A 21170-nucleotide genomic window follows, 5' to 3' on the forward strand; every position below is an offset into this window, starting at 1 on the left:
GGCCTGCTGTGTTCATCCGGCTCTACACCTTGTTATCTCAGATTCTCCAGCATCTGCAGTTCCTACTATCTCCAATAACTCACCCTGGACTGAGATTTAACAGCCTTGATGTGAGAATTAAATTGATCTTTTGAAACTGATTAGTACTTGCAGCACATTAGTGAATTCATTTTAAACCTTATTTATTTTCCAGTTAAACAGTATCAATTTAATTGTGTTGAAACTGATTATTCAAGTGAAACAAATGAAAGATATTTCTTAGAGCTTCAGGTTGGTGATGAAGTATTTATCCAGTAACACAATGTATCCAGGTTACTACCCTTGGTATTTGATAGATGTTCAATACCCATGGGTATATATATTCACTAATGATATAAAGCACTAGCCCCAAAATCAACCACAAGCTTAAAATGCTTCCTGTATAAAGCTTCCAGAGAGGCTTTCATTGAATAGCTGTAGGGAGGGGATAGAGGGAACGAGAGGGAGGGAAGCAGTAATAGAAACAACTACAATGAGAGCCGAGGTATTGTTGACTTGGATGAAGGGTCATAATCATGCAACCAGTCATCAGGGAGGCCATGTTGGGAAGAGGCAAAACATGGTACCAAATGGGTTCCTTGAGAGAGCAGACACAGATAGGATGGACCAAATCTTTCCAAGCCGTTACATTCTATGGCACTAATATTAACCTAGCCTGATGCCTTGGCAGCTGATGAACTTCGATTCCTTCACCCCCACCCCCACCAACACAGGTTACTTTTTAATGACTTCAGTAGTGAGTATTTGAATGAGGTAATAATGCACGCACAGATGATCCCATAATTTCCAACAGGCAGGTTAGGTTAACATTAGGACCAATACATTGAATGTAGTTGAGTTTTGATGATGACCATTTATATGGTAATGTATCAAAGCAGAAAGTTTGCATGTTACCTGATGTCAATGAGAGCTTGTGCAGCCAGACTCCTGATGGTAGCAGAACTATGACTGAGCTTGGTCTTCAGCACTGATATGCCCTCAGCGTCCAGGGCCTGCTTAGTGTCCACCAGCAAACAGAAGTGTAGTGTCTTCAATATCAACTCCTGAATCTCGTCCAGCTCTGTTCGCAGCTTCATAATCAGTTCAGGAATCAGACCAGCATATACAACGGCAGTAGCACCTGGAGGAGGAGTTTGAGGCATGTGTTTAGATGACATTAGTTCAGTTCTGTAATGAAGGTAGGAATCCAACTTGCACAGCGTGCCTAATAGGGCAGAGGGTAATGGGGATGAGATCAAACTCCTGACCAATGTCCTCTCATCCCTGCGGTAAGTGTATAGGCATTGATGTTGGGTGAGGCCAGGACACCTAGACTTTTGGTAATTCAGTTCTGCAAAGCTACAGAAACTGGAAAATGTAAGACACAGAGGAGCTGAAGTGGGACAGCTGGAAATTTTATGGTTAAATACATTGAGTGCTAATAATTTTTACATTATCACAAACTACACAAACTGTACGAAAAGTAAGTTCAGACAGCAAAGGTGAACAGAAATGGTGGCAATTTGAACATAGAGCCGAATCAGGAAGAATGTTGTATTGAAGTGTTATATGGCTGCATTTTTATATAGTACAGTGTTTATTTACCAAACTAGAGTGAAAGTGGAGGGTTCCAACATGTGAGATAACAAGGTGTAGAGCTGGATGAACACAGCAGGCCAAGCAGCATCAGAGGAGCAGGAAGGCTGACGTTTCGGGCCTAGACCCTTCTTCAGAAATGGGGGAGGGGAAGGGGGTTCTGAAATAAATACGGAGAGAGGGGGAGGCAGATAGAAGATGGATAGAGGAGAAGATAGGTGGAAAGGAGACAGACAGATCAAAGAGACAATGATGGAGCCAGTAAAGGTGAGTGTAGGTGGGGAGGTAGGGAGGAGATAGGTCAGTCCAGAGAGGACGGACAGGTCAAGGGGGCGGGATGAGGTTAGTAGGTAGGAGATGGGGGTGGGGCTTGAGGTGGGAGGAGGGGATAGGTGGGAGGAAGGACAGGTTAGGGAGGCAGGGACGAGCTGGGCTGGTTTTGGGATGCGGTAGGGGGAGGGTAGATTTTGAAGCTTGTGAAGTCCACATTGATACCATTGGGCTGCAGGGTTCCCAAGCGGAATATGAGGTGCTGTTCCTGCAACCTTCGGGTAGCATTGTTGTGGCACTGCAGGAGGCCCAGGATGGACATGTCGTCTGAGGAATGGGAGGGGGAGTTGAAACGGTTCGCAGTTGTTTAGTGCGAACCGAGCATAGGCGTTCTGCAAAGCGGTCCCCAAGCCTCCGCTTGGTTTCCCCGATGTAGAGGAGGCCACAACGGGAACAGCGGATGCAGTATACCACATCAGCAGATGTGCAGGTGAACATCTGCTTGATGTGGAAAGTCTTCTTGGGGCCTGGGATGGGGGTGAGGGAGGAGGTATGGGGACAGGTGTAGCACCTCCTGCGGTTGCAGGGAAAAGTGCCGGGTGTGGTGGGGCTGGAGGGGAGTGTGGAGCGGACAAGGGAGTCACGGAGAGAGTGGTCCCTTCTGACCCTCTGGTGGACCCTCCTGTTCCAACATTTGTTGGTATTAGTGCGGCTCAGAGATTTTCTATTGAACAAATTAAGAAAAGGTCACTTTGCTGGACCCTGTATGATACCCAGAAGGAGGACTCTTGTTCCCCCTGTATCCACCAATACAAACTTCAGTGAGGGCTGGCAGACTGGGCAGAGTGTGCACTACACGTGTGCCTGAAATTGTAACGGGGGTCCTTACGTTTTAAAGGGGGATTGGATTTGTTGCCTTCCCACAGATTTTAATCACTGATCACTCACTTCCTGGACATGAAACAAACAGCAAAGAATCAACAATTGCCTCATGTTTTCTTCTTACTTTTGACAGAAAATGCCCATAGAATATTCTCTTCTGGATATTTTCTAATAGGAGATACCTTAAACACAGCGAGTGCAGGTGGGACTTGACCTAGGCCTCCTAATTCAAAGGTAAGGACACTATTACCAGAGCCCCAAATATTCTCTTCTGTTCCTATCTCTAGGGTTGGATTCCATTGTAACAGGTCTTGTGGATAAATACCTTGACTCATTGCCTAAGTTCACAAAAGGATAAAGGGTCTGCTGCAAGACTTCTGTATGTGGACTCAGACCCATGTGTGAATCACTATCAGATCAAACATTGAGTCACTCACAGAAGAAAATTTAAAAATAAATTAACTTTCTGAAAGAATGAATGAATGTTAGTTTTACAGAAAAAAAAGCAGAAAAAAGCCCAGTAAAACACAGAAAAAGTAATGTTTAATTAATGCCTAATTTCAATTTGATTCATTTCTGTAATTTACACAGATTCCTTAGAGCCATACTAATCTGTTCACAAGTTAAATGTAGTTCTTTAAACAAAATGCCAAAGTTTAGTTAAGGGGCTGTTCCCCCAGGTAAAATGCCCAATCAGTTCTGCATCACAGGTCACTTTTCCATTGTCAAATTATGGTTATTTTGTTCAGAGAAATCTGGTGAAAAAAATCTGTTTTGAAAGCTTCTGTACTGGTTATATTAACTGCATAAAAATTGCAAAAGGAACGTGGTGAAATGAACTATACCACATCTTATGAAGCCCCAGCTCCACAATTTAACACTGACCCCATTCCCTCATGAACAGATGTCAGGACCCAGCCAGAATTTGAGGCCATTTAAGCGACTGGGACCACTGCCCAATTGAGGAAGTTGGCCCATCTCTCAGAGCAGTTTGGACCAATCAGAAGCTGTGTCTGACTGGAAGACCATCAGCCCAGCCCAATCAGAGGGCCAGAAATTCTGTAGCCTCTGTAGCACCATTGATAATGGTGGCCATTGTCAAGTCTGTAAAGATGGGAAGAGGGTGCCTTCATGATGAGACAACTTCTTCACTCAATGGGCAGTGAATATTTGGGATTCTCTACCCCAGAGGTTGTGAACGTTCAGTCATTAAATCAGCTCAAGACAGAGATTTCTAGCTACTATCAACATCAAGGGATGTGGGGATGGATAGCACAGAATATGGCACTGGAGCAGATGACCAGTCATTATCTAGAATGAGAGAGCAGGTTCAAGGGGCTACTCCTGCTTATTTGTTGCAAGACCAGGTATATTATATTACAGTGCGGGGGCAGGGCAGCCAGGATCCTAAATATCAGAGGGGTAAACTCTCCAATGGCAGCATCAACTGCAAGAGTAGTTGGTACCATGGGTGGGGACACTCACCCGGACCAGAGACTGGCCACTAAGGAAGTTCCTTCCTCCCTCTTAGAACTTGGCAGTGGCACAGTCTTTAACTGAAAAGATGACGGTGGTGTTATGAAGTTGCTTAACTTTTTTCCAGGTCTTTTATTTGTCAGGAAACTGGAAATTTTTTTTTAATGATACTTCTTGGATGTCACTGTGCTTAAGCTAATTCCTCAAACTTATTTACTGAAAATCACGTGCCTGGGTTTGTGGTTTTGTTTCAGATATCATTTGAAGTTCAGCTGGGGTACAACCCGAATAGAGAGAAAATGTTACTCAGTTCATCCATTGCCTTGCTGAGAAACTCTTTTGGTGGATCTGAAGTAATATCTGAAAGTCTGATCCAGCTGTTGCCCTGAAATGCTACTGAGAAAGGTATTCTGGGTGTTTTCTGAGTGAACTGCTTTTGAATGTCCCTGCGACAAATACCTGCATTCAGTCTCCCTTTCATCTCTATGGACAAAGATTCTGACTGAAAGCCACATTTAACATTTCATACCACAACCTTGTTTTCTTCATGAACTAACAACTGTTGATGATTATGATGCTTTTGTGAAATTAAGCACTGCAGAGAATTTTTAGACCATAGAATCCCCACAGTGTGGAAACAAGCCCTTCGGCCCAACAAGTCCACACCAACCCTCAGAGCATCCCAGATCCATTCCCGTACAACCTATCTAATACACACATCCCTGAACACTATGGGCAATTTAGCATGGCCCAATCCACCTAGCCTGCACATCTTTGGACTGTGGGAGGAAATCGGAGCACCGGAGGAAACCCATGCAGACACTGGGAGAATGTGCAAACTCCACACAGACTGTCGCCCAAGGGTGGAATCTATCCTAAGTTTCTGGCACTGTGAGGCAGCAGTGCTAACCACTGAACCACTGTGCCAACCCGTTTCTTCGTCTTTAATTGGTGTGTTTGTTGAGGGGAGAAGGTGTTGTTTAGAATGGTAAATATTTATACCTTAATGCTTCCAACTGTGTTAAAAAAGCTTTACATCTTTGTCAAAGAAGTCCTGTTTTCATAATAAATCACCAACCATGTTGTTCATTAAAGAAACCTGGTTGATGGATCTTATTATTCTACATCTAATATAGATACTTCATGTAATTGACTATTAGTTACTGGATAAAACATTTATATTTATATTTATATTGTGACTAATATTATAATGCAAGTTGATCACTTTACTGGACAAGTCAGATTTCAAACTGAAATCTGGCTTGATAGATCATATTGTGTTCTTTTTTATTTAATGAAGTAGTCTTTTACTGAATCATAAACATACATGTTTCAGATTTGGTTTTATCAATAAAACAAAAGTTTATTAATGCAAAAGAAGTGAATATAAAGCAGAAAAAAATGAAATATTTACTTGTAGCACAAGTTTAAAGATTTCGAAATGTATGGTAAAATATAATTCCATCTATCCCAATATCACAATGTTATAGTACTCAAACACTAGACAGAATTCCCTTCTCTATCACACTGTATGTTTGACTTAACTACTTCTTTCAATTCCCAGCCTTGAGACTTTAATAGCCTCTTCTTTGATTATTCACACAATTGAGCTTAGATTTTCTCAGCTTCAAATAACCTCTTCAGGGTTCTAATCAAACAACTTTAATCTGAGACTTTCAAAGTAAAACCCTTCGACTTAGGTAACCTATTTCCTAACTGTTCTGAATGAACTCACTTCACTGGGAGAATCTGTGCTCTGATATTTAACTTCAACCAGGACTTAAATGAAATGAAACTAAAAGCTTTCTCAGCTATCAGATTTTCCCTTAAAATTAAAAAAAAAATTCTTCTAAACTGAGCACAGGGCAATCTTTCTCATTATTTAATCATAATGCAAACGAATTCTCATTGTTACCCTAGGAACTCACTTTCTCATTCTGGTTTAAAAAATTATGGTTCCAGAAATACTGACAGGTTAATCATTAAATCCACTCATACACACAAATCCAAACGTTAATATATATGTTGTGGGACGAGAGAGGTAGTGTGCTTCTCCAAGCTCGGTTGTAATAGTCCCAAGATACTGAAGTACTATTACTGGTCAGATCCCCAGCAAAGGCTGGCCCATTCAGCATAAACAAAAGGAAATTAAAAGAGAAATACTGGAAAAAAACACAAAGCTCAAATCTTAAAGCATTACAATGTTTCATTGCCCATCATTAAACTTAAAGCTGAGAGATCCAGTGAAGTCTGTGGTTAGAATCAGTAGCATTCATACAAAACGTAGCTTCACTAAAAATTGTCGCTAACAGCATTTCTGTGTTGAAACATTAAGATGACAAGTTGCTAAATTGAATTCGAAGTAATGACGTTTGATTTCCACACTGTTGGTGCTCCAGGAGTGAGGGAAGGGACAGAATAGAAAGCAAAGTTCAAGATTTTAATCCAAGCTTTCAAAATATTAATTTGCATCCACATTGATAAAATAATGGTGTCACTCTTAAGTGTCTTGGACTCATCCTGATGTTTGCATTAATCTCTCTCTGTCTCTCGTATAAATCTATGTCTGTTCATCCTCACCAAGATGAACTTTGCTCAAAGAGACTTAAAGAGGGAGGTAAAAAATTGGGGACGACCCAAGAAACTATTGCCCAGCATCTGTTGTGTTTATGTTTTACAGGTTATCCTGGCACAGAAGTTAGAGTACATTGAAATTGGTCTCTCATAATCTATAGTATCTATAGCGTAGAAACAAGGCCATTCAGCAAAAAAGATCAATTCTGGGGTTCATGCTCCACACAAACCTCCTCTCATTTGTCTTCATCCAATCCTACCAACATGTTCTTCTGTTCTATTTCCCTCCTGTTTGTTAAACTTCCCTCAAATGCACCTTTGCTATCTGGCTCAACTACTGCTTATTGCAGTCAGTTCATCAGCAATGACTGGTAAAGAAGTTTCTCCTGAATTTCTTGTTGGGTTTGTTGGGAACTGTCTTATATTAGGAGCTAACAGCCTTTAGCCTCATTATAGTTTGAAATATATACAGCATAACCTCTGTAAACCTAAATTCACACAGTTAGTTAATTGCTCCTAGACATCATCCAAACTTGAAAATGGTGTGTCCACAGTTGCTCGCTTTTAAAGACTACTCGTAGTAATTTCATTCCATTATTCATCACATATTTTACTACATTTCATCTACTATCTGGCATTTGTTTATTCTAAATTTATCATGGCATTAGTTTGATCAATTCATTTGCAGATCTAAAACCCTCTGAATTACTTTAAACAGCATCCTTTGTCCATGCTGTGCTGCCTGTTTGAGAATCAGATGCAAAGCTCAGAAGCGTACATTTGGCTTGTGTCCAGGTCATTTGTATAGGTGATAAAACAACACACACTCAAGCATTGACCTGAAAGCAAGACTACAGGCTTAATTCAGGATGTACACCTCCTCACTGCTTTAAATATTCATTGATACCACAATCGTATAGCATGTAATTTCATCAGAATAATTGGATAGTGAACTTACTCCTTCCTCCCTGGCGAATATTTTTGAAAGACAAGCAGTAAGTAATTATATTGTTTTCCATTAACCGTCAATTTCAGTTATTCAGTCACATGATGAGAGTAGGTTTGGCAAAGGCTTGCTGCTCCATTAATGCCCTTGAGAAGGTGTTGGTGAGCTGCCTCCTCAAACCACTGCAGTCTGGCCAGTGTAGGTACAACAGTGCTGTTTGGGAGGGAGCTCCTTGACTTTGACCCAGTGGCAGTGAACAAATGGACACACCCACGTACAGATTAAGAGCAGAGTTGGCCATTCAGCCCCTCGAATACTCCACCATTGGATAAGATCATGGCTGATCTGATTGTGGCCTCACCTCCATATTGCTGCCTACCCCTCATAAACTTTAATGTCTGTATGGGTTAGAATCTACCTATCCCTACCTTAAAAGTATTAACTGACTCACTGAGGAAGAGGAAAATTATCCTCCTCATCTGCATCATACATTGGAGATGCTTTATTTTTAACCTGTGTCCTCTGTCTCTAGTATCCCCGTCATTTTCCCTACTAATTCCCTGTTTCTTTCTCACCCTCCAGCTGCCTGCTACTGTAACCCTCCACTGTGGCTAATAGTTCTGTCTTAGGCTTGCTGCAGTGCTCCGGTGAGGCTCAGTGCGTTGGAGAAACTCCACCTCATTTTCCACATGGGGACCTTACAGTCTTCAGGATTCAACATCCAGTTTAACAATTTCAGTGAACGAACACTTCCTTCAATGTCTATTACCCAGCCCCACGCTCCAGGCCTTGTCATGAAATGAGTTCCTTTCAATACAATCTACCCATTTTCAACTTTTCATCGTTGCCATTATTACCTGTCCAGCTTCTCTTTTTCCCTGGCTTACTATCAACAATCCCTTTCTCTGTCCACTTTCTCTCTCTCTCTCTCTTTGGGCTCCCTCTTCATCTCTCTGCTCACCTCCACCCCCTCTCCCCTCCATCATCAACATAACACCATCAATTTTGAGGAAGAATCACTGGGCAGTAACACTGCTTTCTCTCCACAGATGCTGCCAGGCCTGCTGAGTTTCTCCAGCACTTTCTATTTTTGTTTGTTTCAGATCCCTACTTTTATGTTCCATTCTCCTTGCAAAATATGACTAGCAATTGCCAATAAATACTGGAATTGACAATAAAGGCCATATCCCAGGGAATAATAATAGAAAATTTAGATACCTAGCCAGGTTTTTGATACTGTAATGTAAGAGGAAAGTTGGCTAAGACAGGGCAGACAAAAGGTGGCTGCGGATGGAGCAGCTTCAATTTTGGGATGATTAGTGGGTTGCTATTGGGATCAGTACTGAAGGGCACTCCTGTTTGAAATGTTTTTTAAATAACATGGAATCTGGGTACAAAAACAAAACTGTCGAAATTTGCATGTGACACTGAACTTCAAGGCAGCATGGTGGCTTAGTGATTAGCACTACTGCCTCACAGTGCCAGGGACACATGTTCAATTCCAACCTCGGGCAACTGTCTGTGTGGAGTTTGCACATTCTTCCTGTGTCTGCGTGGGTTTCCTTCAGGTGCTCTGGTTTCCTCCCACAGTCCAAAGATGTGCAGGTTAGGTGAATTGGCGGTGCTAAATTGCCCTGTAATGTCCAGGGATGTGTATGTTAGGTGGGTTTTCCATGGGAAATGCAGGGTCACAAGGATAGGGTAGGGGGGGTGAGTCTGGGTGGAATGCTTTTTGTCGAGTCAATGTGGACTTGTTGGATCAAATGGCCTGTTTCCCACTGTAGGGAAAAAATTGAAAGGATTGGGGTGGCATTTTAAGGAATATGAAAGATCCACTCCAAATTCTTGGGAGCTGGATAAGTTGGAAACAGGGCTGATGAATGTTAAATGACAGTTAAAAAGGAGGATGTAAAACCTGGGAAGGGGGAAAATATGAATATTTCAAACTCACTGCCTCTGAGCAATGAAATACCATACTGTAGAGGGGGTATTGGTAGACGGATTATTGATACCAATACAACAGCAATCAACATCAGGGAAAGGTAAAGGAATCTAGCCATTTATTCGGATGTTTTGACAGAGGAATAGTGCATAATTCCTAATAGCCGACAATGTTCTGGGAAATCCTTGGAAATTCTCCTGTTTCACAATTTCACTGGAGTTCAGGTAGAAAACCTATTTATACACACGCACACAGAGTTTATGCTGTACTTAGGTCAAAGTTACTGTAATAAAGTCAGAGCAGCTCTGAGGCAATTCCTGGCTAATGTGACTGGAGAAGGGAGCAATACAGCCACATCTGAGGTACCAGGTACAATTTTGGGCATCTCAGTATATCAAGGATATTCACACTGGAGGCAATGCAAAGAAGAGCAGCTGTATTGAGAATTACTGTTTAAGATATCAGAGGATGAAGCATCTTGGGCTTTTTATACAGGAGAAGCAAAGGCACAAAGGAAGACATTATTCCCATGATTAATATGCTTAGAGGAATCGATAAACTGAACCCAAAAATGTAATGGAGATTGTCACAAACTCTAGGACTGGAGACATGGGTCCAAACATGACAAATGAGGAGGATCACAGTCCGAATTAAACAATTTTATACAGAGGGTAAGAACAAATAAAATAAACTCTCAGGGAATCAGTGTGGAAAAGATATTAAGGAAATATTGGATAATAATTCAGGGCTGAGCGACTGAACAGCATCAAGTTTTGGAAACTGACAGATGGACAGCAAACATTTCTGGTATAGAGATAGCTGAAGAAGATTTTCTGAAGAAGGGTCTAGGCCCGAAACATCAGCCTTCCTGCTTCTCTGATGCTGCTTGGCCTGCTGTGTTCATCCAGCTCTGCACCTTGTTATCTCAAACATTTCTGGTAGTTCTTTTCCCTATGAGAATATTAATGTAACAATTAAACTGATATTCAAAATAAGTTTTGAGTTTATATAATTTTAGAATCTCAGTGATCTGCTATCAGCAGAATTCTGGTGCTAAGTTTCTTGCCCAGACAGGTGCTTGGGTTTGATCTCCTCACCGACCTGACTAGAAAGGACTGTTAGACTTTGTATTTTCACAAATGACTGTTTGCAGAGGTCTGAGCTTGGTTTGATTAAACAGTTGTTCTGAGTCACTGATGAATCAAACTAACGATTTGGCAAATAGTTACGTCAACATCCCCTCTAGCAAGTGGCTATACTTCTGAACAGACTGTTGACTCATGATAATGGCATCAAATTCTCAAGTTCAATGTTACTGTAGATTTTCTGACCCAGGCCAACAATTAAACACAGCACAGCAAAATTTAGAGTCTAACACTCAGCCGAGATTCCTGCCACTTACTGGGCTCTGATAACATCAGTCTGTTTGATGTGTAAACACCAAACCATGTTTGAAGCTGAGATTTCACAATGTTACACCTTCTCTGATTTATGTTCTTGCAGGAGTGCTAGATAACCATAGTTTCATTTTAATTAAATTTGTCAGAATTGCGGCAGAATTAAGCAAACAAGATTTATGGACAACAATCCATTCAGTCTGATACCTGAAGACTTAGCATTGGTGGCCTTTAATCTTCCACAGGCTCCTTGTACTGTGGTACAGACCATGGCCTTGGGTTTAATCTTTGGCGTTATGCTTTGTGAAGTGATTTTCAGCACTCTCCTGCAGATGGGAGCATTTTAAACTGTCTTCTCAACAAATAAAGTGGTGGATACTGGTGAAACAGTTCAATCAGGGATCTGGCTCCTAATCAATGTCATGTTCCGGCTCGTAAAAGAAGAAAAGAACAAGGTGGCATTGATTTAAATTAATGTGCAAACAAAATATGGGCAATATGAGAAAAACCTCTTTTGCACAGTGAATGATTAGGGCATAACATGCACTGCCTGGGAATATGGTGGAGACATGTTCAATTGAGGAATTCTGGAGGAGCATTGGATGGTTATTTGGATAGAAATGGTGTGCAGAATATGGAGAAAAGGCAGGAGATTAGCACCAGACAATAGAACTGGTGTAGGCACAATGGGTCCCATTCTGTACTGTAACAGTTCTGTGAATCTTGGCAGTACAGCTCAATGTGTGGATGTCATCTAGTCAAGGTTCCCCCTCGAGTCGAATAGCCTGCTGGTGGCAATGCTGATAACTCCCCAGTCAGCTTCAAGGAGGGGTCAGAGGAAATCTTGCTTCCCTGTTATTTTTATCAGGTCCAATAACTGATAGGTGGGCTCAACCCTCAGTCTTCAGCAATACTGTCCACAGCCTCGCACACAGGACAGTGGAGTTCAGATAATAGTACCAATTACTGGATCCATTTAAAACCTGAAATTATTTTTCCAATAAGGGAGAAAAGGGGTTGAAGATGCAATATGGCTGTTGGAAGCAGCTGTAACCAGGACATTCTCTGTACCACATGAATGTAGTTACATGCCTTTTGAGGAATTGATGAATAATGGATACAAACTGCATTGTATAGGATAGGCTAACACCCTGTGTCTGGAATTATGAAATTGGATAACAGGCACCCATGACTTTTTTTTATTCATTTGTGAGGTGTGGGCATCGCTGGCTGACAAGTATTTATTACCCATCCCTAATTGCCCTTGAGAAGGTGGTGGTGAGCTGCCTTCTTGAACTGCTGCAGTCCACCTGCTGTAGGTTGACCCACAATGCCATTAGGGAAGGAATTCCAGCATATTGACCCAGCAAAATATTTCCAAGTCAGGATGGTGAGTGGCTTGGAGGGGAACTTGCAGGTGGTGGTGTTCCCATGTATCTGCTGCCTTTGTCCTTCTAGACAGAAGTGGCCATGGATTTGGAAGGTGCTGTCTGAGGATCTTTGGTGCGTCGGTGGTGGAGGGAGTGGATGCTTGTGGATGTGGTGCCAATCAAGCGGCTGCTATGTCCTGGATGGTGTCAAGTTTCTTGAGTGTTGTTGGGGCTGCACCCATCCAGGCAAGTGGGGAGTATTCCACCACACTCCTGACTTGTGTCTTGTAGATGGTGGGACAGGCTTTGGGGGAGTCAGCAGGTGGGTTACTCGCCACAGTATTCCTAGTTTCTGACCTGCTCTTGTAGCCACTGTGTTTATGTGGTGAGTCCTGTTGAGTTTCTGGTCAATGATAACCTCCAGGATGTTGATAGTGGAGAATTCAGTGATGGTAACACCATTGAATGTCAAGGGGCAGTGATTAGATTGTCTCTTATTGGTGATGGTCATAGTCTTACATTTGTATAGTGTGAATGTTAGTTGCTACCTGTCAGCCTGAGCCTGGATATTGTCCAGATCTAGTTGCAATTGAACTTGGACTGCCTCAGTATCTGAGGTGTCGCAAATAGTGCTGAACAATGTGCAACCATGCACGAACATCTCCACTTCTGACCTTATGATGGAGGGAAGGTCATTGATGAAGCAACTGTAGATGGATGGGCCTAGGACATTACCCTGAGGGGCTCTTGCAGAGATGTCCTGGAGCTGAGCTGACTGACCTCCAATAACCATGACCATGCGATTGTATTATGTGATTGGATAAGCGCAACTAACCTAGATGCGCTGTAATGACATAACTACGTGTCATTATTCAATGGACATCATTTTCAAATACGTGTGATCCCCTTTTGTGTATGCTTGAGTAGACTGGTGAAGAAAGAAACATGAGTCTCATCTGAGGAGGATGGGTGAACTCCCATGACTAATGTATAACTAGAATGTAGGACAGTAACAGGCAATTTCCTGGAAACAAAATGGAGGAAGGCATGCAGCAAGAAAGGGGAATGGTTTGTTTCATGTTTCAGCAGTGTTCCTGTCTAACAACTGGCTTGGCTAGAGACAATAAATGGTCTACTGTGTCGGTCCTATATACTGACTTCTTTAAACAAAAAGGTTTAATATTTTATTCTCAGATTTAAATAACTTGCAAAAGATTCTTTAGAATTGAAAGTTAATCTCAGTCAAGGCTCACACCTAACATGCATTGTCTGACCTAAAATGTCACCTCTTCTTTACACTGATAAAACCTTTAGTTCTCACAGGACAGTGACTTGAAAGAAATTTGGGGATTTACATATACATATTAATCAATTAAAACCTCCTAACTGATTAAAGATTTAACAGCATCTTAGGTTTGTTTAGTACACCCTCATCAATGGTGTGACCCTTTGATCTTTTATTTCTAAATTCTGTGTCTGATACTCCCTCTTTCACTGATACCTGGAGAAGGAGTAAGGCTCCGAAAGCTTGCGTTTTCAAATAAACCTGTTGGGCTATAACCTGGTGTCGTGTGATTTCTGACCTTGTCCGCCCCAATCCAACACAGGCACCTCCACATCATAATCTCGGTCAGATAAGCATTGGTAAGGCATTGTCATAATAACACAAAAGGAAGCCATATACTCAATCAACTATATAGCTTCAAAAAGGAAGAGAAAGCAGTGGATTCTTAGTAGATAAGAGCTATGTTTTATCTTGACAGTGTGAAATCTGACCACTGCTTCAAAATGAATGCCTTGAGCTCTTAGTAAGATCAGATAATTAGCCATAGTTCACAAAATACTGTAGGCAATGCTCTCCATTAAAGAAAGAAGGGCAGACATTTGGTAATATAGGATGAGGATCACCACTGCAAAAGTCTGGAAGAAGGTGAAACAATCATGCCTCCGTGAGCATTCACAGCCAGTATGAGGATTAAGCGTGTGCTATAGGTCTCATGCTGCATAAAGCACACTCTCGTCTTCCAGCTAGCTGAGTAATTGAGTGCCCCCTGTGGTCTGCATCTTAGGTGGATCTCAATCTTGTTGGTGGATCAGGTATCTCCATCTCTGGTCTGTTAGCACTGCAAAGTAGTTTAGGAGATCAGTTTGCTCTTTATTCAGACGGAAAGTTGCATCTTGATAGAATATACAGACACAAGAGACTAATTAAGCTTCTAATACCCCAGACCAACTCAAAGAGTGTATCATAACCTTCTTTAAATAAATAACCTTCAACCTAGTGTTAAGACAAATATTGATTTTAAAAAAGACATCATAAATAAAGAGGAAGGTCATTCCCAGAACAGGATTACAAATAATCAATCTGTTCATTATTTTCAATATTATTTTCAGGAAATTTTAATATTAATACTGACAAGTTGTTGTTGCCTTCTCCAATGTTGAAATGCTCAAATTTCATCGTGTACGATCATAGAAACATTTTATTACAGTCCTTGTAATTTTGTGTTTATTTAAAAATTGTTTAATGGACATGGGCAAAAAATACATTTCTTTGTGCAAATTGTAAACATTTGTTTACAATTCAATTCCTAATTTTAGCAAAGAACATGAAATATATATTTACATTACCATGTTATAATGGCAGGGTGGACTGGTTATATCTGCAAAGTGCTATAAAAGAAAAACAATGGCTGACTGCCTTCATCCCTGACCCTCCCAGGTCAGATCAACATTGTCATGGAATAGTCATCATTTACCTGACCAACTGAAATGCTACTGAATAAACGTGAAACCATTCAGAGCAAAGCAGTTTGTCTATTTAGTGTCCCATTGTTCCCACTACCGCACTATTATTTATTCTCTGACGCACTAAATAAGTACACTCTACAGGATGTGCAGTGTAAGCTGTGATTCAGTTGGTCACACTCTCAACTCTGTGTTGCAAGGTTCTGGGTCCACGTCTACTCCAGCTATTTGATTGTAAAAGATAAGGCTAACAGCCCAGGGCAATATTAAGGAAGTGCTACATTGTCAGTGATTCTGTCTTTCAAATGAGGTGTCAAATGAGTCCCATCTACCTGCTTGGGTAGATGTACAAAAAATTCCCACAACACTAATTTTGAGGAAGAGCTGTTAATCCTTACTTATTTATCTCACAATTAACATTGGTTAAATAATAGATTATCTGCTGATAACACATTACTGTTTGTAGGAGTTTGCTGTGCATAAATTGGTTATCACATTTCCTATGTTATAATAGTTGCTACGTTTCAAAAAGTTCTTCAATGTCTGTAAACTGCTTTGAGATGTCTGGTGACTATGAAAAGTTCTCCATAAATGCAAGACTCTCCATTCTTTATCTCCCTGCAGACATATTCTAGTGTTTCTTGATAGAACTCCACGACCATACTTCAGATCTGCACCAGGAAGCAAAAATGTCACACAGGAATACCATGAACTGCAAGCTGCCCACCGGATTAAACAATATATCATCCTTCCTCCATTGTTGCTGGGTCAATATCATGGAGAATCAATGCAACACCATTATGGGAGTGCCTTGGCCACAGGGGACCACAACTGCTCAAGGAAAATTCCCTCAACCACTTTCTGAGGGAAATCAAGGATGAGAAATAAACATAGGACTTGTCAGTATTGTCCATATCCAGACAACGAACAAGAAAAGTTATATCAGAACTGGCTGCAAAGGAGCAAACACAGAGACCACAAATCGATGGTAATGTAGGTGAGAAGTCTGTTGATTGTTTTCACACTGGTGTCAATCTCTTTGCTCCCAATCGAGATTTCTAACTGCATTGACCAGCAGCTGATTGACTATTGAATGATACAGTTGACGTCATTTGTTCTTTTATTCTACAGTGAATCACCAAATACCATCAACCTTCTGTGCGTTCACATCATAAAATTGCTCAAACTCAAAGAATTGAATCTGAATCACTGAAACATTTTCAATCTGAGTAAACAATATTATGAGAGCATTAAGGGACCATTAGAAAGAAGCGACCCCATTAGTTTCAGCAGAACTGTTCATTTAAACAATGTCCTTTGAAGGTTTGCACTCAAACTTGCAGTTCCTGAGTAACACGATTACAGAAGTAATCAGATTTTCTGGGAGCAATGATGTGAATGAGTAAGTGGACATAGTTTCTTTGTCCTGAGGGGCAATGAAAAGGCAACTCTTAGGATAAAAGAGTTTATTGATATAGGAAACACCATAAATAAGCCTGTGTAGGAGCTATGGAGCTTTAAGAGGGGCAAATCAAATTGTAAATCTTGCCCTGCATTGATCCTAAAGGTTTACGCACATTTGGCAATGGCATTCAACCCTGTAGTGCCACTGAAGATGGTTCTAAGTTGTAATCAGGGCTGTAAGAGACCATTGGTCTGGTTAGGGGCTGATGAATTGGCATGGTGGGTATAAGAGGCCAACGTGACCAGGTGGGAGCGTGGGTCAGCATGAGAGTTAAGAGCTTTGGGAATAGGTTGGGGGCATGTTTTGGCCCTGAATTGTTACAGTGGCTATGAAGGACCTGGGGGTGGGATGTTGCTAGATGTCTTCCTCAAAGTTCCAGTAAATTACAAACTTCTTCCACTACTTGGCTCCTTCACCACCAAGATGTTTGTTTGGACTAATAAGTACAGGGCAAGAGCAAAGCCCTGACTGGGTCAACCAGCTATTGAGAAATCTCAGTCAAATGCAGTCTTGCTTCTTGTAGCTAAGCACTTAAAGTGGAAAAGGGTGAAGCCACAAGCAACAATTTCTGCAGATCTGCACCCAGTATCCAGAGAACTATAATAACACTTACTGCCAGTTCCTCACATTTGCCCCTCCACCCCCACATCACCTCCAGGGTTGGCTCATTGGTGACAGGGAGTACCCCAAGAAGATATGGCTGATGACCCCAGTGCAGACTGATGCTGAACATCACTACAATACTGTGCCCATATATCCACTCACTATTTCTCTTTGTTTAGTGCCCTTGATTTTAATGTTGACTTGTACTACCAATATTAGCAAACAGTGCTGGCATTGCTGACTGAAACTAATCAGTGAGCTCACTTTGCCTATGTTTAACATTCCCAGGTAACACTTTTATCAGGAACACGTCCAGAATTTTCAGCATCCCATTTTTCACCTGGGGTACTAACACATGCTGGAATATCATTCCAGGCAAGGGTGGCTCTCCATAGCCACACCTAAATTCCATTTTCAAAAACATGAGGGTTAATAGGCTGTTCCATCACACTTGTCTCTGAACCTGTCCTCCCATAAACTCAAATATTCCCACTCTCCAGCCATAAGTGGATAACAGTGAGGAGTGATGTCCCAGAGTGATGCCCCTAACGCAGCAGTACTGGGGTGAATCCTGCCAGCTGAGTACCACTGTCCTGGCTACAATCAGCAAGCTTAGTACAGCTAGAGCGGACCTGATCCAAAAGGCTCAGCACAGTATTGGGTAATAGCTTTATTCACTGAACCAAGTTTGTAATACCTGTGAGAATGGGTAACTCAATTTTTGCAATACTATAGCAGGCTGGGTGCCAAAACTACACACTGACTCAGGAACAATCCCAATCGGGAGGAATTTGCTGTCACCTCTCACCACTTTGCATGCATTTTAAATGTTACAGAATATTCCAGGTGTTTGGTTTCACATTGATGGCTGCTGCGCCTGAGCTTCTCCCATTCAAACACATCCACCCTCAGTAAGCAGCAACATGCCAAAACTAAAGGCAACTAACAGCAGGCTGCGAACAAAGGCAATTAATCATTAGACAGAACTAGACACCTGAAAAACAGGCCCTCACGCATATGTTACAGAGGAAGACTTGCTTGTTGCTATGGGAAACAGCTGCTAATGCAAGTAGCACATTCTGCTTTCTGCAAATGACAGTTTGCAAATACAGCATTGAATAACTTACGAAGGATCTGGGAGCTAGTGGGTGGATTAGAGAGTTCAGGGACGTACAGCTCAGCACACTGATAGAGGGAAAGTACTTCACAAAACTAGTTTCCTTCAGTATGAAACAACTGAGTGAATGAGATCAAGAGGGTTTCAATGGAGTGTAGCTTTGTTTGAACATAAATTCATTTACGTTTTCTTGCTAAGGCTACATTCTTATAGGCGCCAGTTTCCATTCAATGCCATCACCCACAATGGTGTCAATCTAGAGAATGAGTGCCAACACTACTTGAGGTGCCCCCATCCTGAACCACTGACCACGCATACTCATTTGCAGCAAGCCCCAATGAGTAGTGTTCAGGAGTGGCAATACTGGCTGATTCTGCCATACCTAAACCAGAAATCATGCGCTCACACTCTTAATTCTCCTTGGCAGAACTGATTCTGACTAAGCACAGAATTAGGTTCAAAACCAATCATTCCCGGCCTCTTAACCTCAGCTGCTCAGTGCACTCATTGACTGGGGCAATTCAGCAATATTTAACACCACAGATCTGGCGACTTTTGACACACTAGTTAAAATATGGCAAAGAGAGAGAAAGGGAATACTCTCCCATCTCTGATGTTGTTAAGGAATGTGTACAATGAGTCTTTGTTGCTGCTTATGAAATGTTCATACTGTATCATACTGTAGTACTCTTGCCTCAGACTGAGGTTATGTGTTTAAATTTCACTCCAAAACACTTAAGCACTGAATCTACACTGTTACTGAGGAAATGCTGTACTGTTAGAGACACCAGCGTTTGGAGAAAACATTAAACCAAATCCTTTTGTTTTCCCTTCCCGACATAGTAAATAATTCTAGGGTACTATTTTAGAAGAACAATGCATTTTATCCCCAGTATTACCCTTGAGTGTTGACCTAGCTTGTTACATGCACAAAAATTCTGATGTCAATTGTTTTTTTGAGAAGCAAGTTCTGCCTGGAATTCTATCAATCCACTGTAACTCTGACAATGGAATGTCAGCCTTGTTCTGCTTAGCTGAGCAGCTAATTTAACAATTGCATCCATTTAGTTTTAGGAGACATTCTCACTGATATGTATTGGCAGTTGGCAGAGACCTATCTTCTCTGTAATTGCACCTCTTTTACCTTGTCTTCTACAGAAACGATGGGCCAAATGGCCAGCATCCCTACCATAAATCTTTCTGCGCTTCTATGTTCTGTAAAGACCGTATAATTTTATTTTCTGCATTTCTGATTGTGGACTAAAGTGGAACAAGGACTGTTTTAAAAGTAAAGAATGTGGGAGGAATTATCACAATTTTAAAAACAAGTTACTCAAATGCGTCATGTGTGGTGTTTACACTGCAGCTTTGCGCAAGCAGCAGAGGACTGCATGTCACTGGGTGCGTGTACAGAGTGAGATTTGGCCAGCAATAAGTAGTTGATTGGTTTGTGCAGTTGTGATCAGTCATGGGTGCCAAAGATCATCAGCCTGGTGACAACTCTCTGATTGGTTCCTGCTTGTGGAAGTGAATGGTGTAGGGAGAAGCCTTCAAACTGCTGGAAGAGCAGGTTGTGTGTCTCTTTCCATCAGTAAAAGTACCTGAAGCCTGAAGAAAACCAATTATTTTCTCCTACCAGTTGCAATAAACTGTTGCCTTTAACCAGTAACTAAGAGACTTTGTAATTAGTGTACTGATCACCCTGTGCCTCCTGTGAAGAAGTGAATGAACCTGCAGAAAGGAAGTTGAATAACAGAGTGTCTTGGCAAGAAAGAGGAACATCTCTCCTGCGGACTGGCACTATTGAACTGTGTTTCCCAATTTTTTCCCTCTACCTACAAAACTAATTTTTTTTTGTCTGTCCTTATGTGTGTAGAGGTTCTGAAAGGGAGTTACAGTATTAACTATTGAGCTATATGTTGGTAGTTCATAGCTGTTTTCTTGTCATTGGTATTTACTTATTTGCAATAAACAATAGTCCTTGTTAAATATAGGAATCTGATCAGTGTTTTCTATTAACCTGATTCTGACAGGTAAATTAGGGACTTTGTTTGCTTTGATTAAATCATTAACTTGTGTGGTAACCCTGGGAGCAGTGGCACTTGAGAATCAATGCACTTTGCCAAGTGGGTTCTAACATTTCGCCTGTGATGATGAAGGTCACTGTAACAAAATCTACAATACTACACTCAATTTCTAGTCTCCAGTGTGTTACTGCGATCTGTCAACTAGTTAATAACAAGATACATGAGGTGTCAATGTGGCACGGATTCCTAATCAGCACAGCGGGCACTGAAGAGGTTTTGTGCCATGCCCTACTTTCAACAGGTACTTGTGCCAATGATTAGACGCACCAAGATACATGCACCCATAAGACTAAGGAAGTGTATTGGGTATGATACTGATCTAATAATCCAGAAACTGAGATTTCTAATTCCACTGGAGCAAATTTTGAAATTTACTTCAGTAAATCAAGATCAGGAGAAAATTATTTTCAGTGAGGGTGGTGGTGGAGAAACAACAGGTTCACTATCACACTGCTGACACCTCAAGGACTTACCTACAAGTAACTTCAAAGTCAGACTGTGTCGCTTAGTCCTATTGTTCTTGGACGTGACTTAGCAGAGACTGTTATGCCTATGGCAACCACTCATACGTGATTCATTCTCTAAGGTTTTGGAGTAGATCTGTAGCTCAGGTTGTGGGTGTTGAGGTTGGTTGGCTCGCCGAGCTGGTTTGTTGTTTTGCAGATGTTTCGTTACCAAG

General features: G+C 41.4%; 1 protein-coding gene across 1 annotated transcript in view; it reads right to left on the bottom strand.

Annotated features, from left to right (window-relative positions):
* Positions 1-21170, bottom strand: part of rsph14 (radial spoke head 14 homolog) — a 665166-nt gene that overhangs the window by 37298 nt on the left and 606698 nt on the right. The window contains exon 4 of the mRNA XM_048611488.1: positions 934-1159. Within this exon, the coding sequence (XP_048467445.1) occupies positions 934-1159 (226 nt within the window). The remainder of the gene's footprint in view (positions 1-933; positions 1160-21170) is intronic.

Source organism: Rhincodon typus, chromosome 24, assembly GCF_021869965.1.
Source record: "Rhincodon typus isolate 14 chromosome 24, sRhiTyp1.1, whole genome shotgun sequence".
In the NCBI taxonomy this organism is placed as follows: domain Eukaryota; kingdom Metazoa; phylum Chordata; class Chondrichthyes; order Orectolobiformes; family Rhincodontidae; genus Rhincodon; species Rhincodon typus.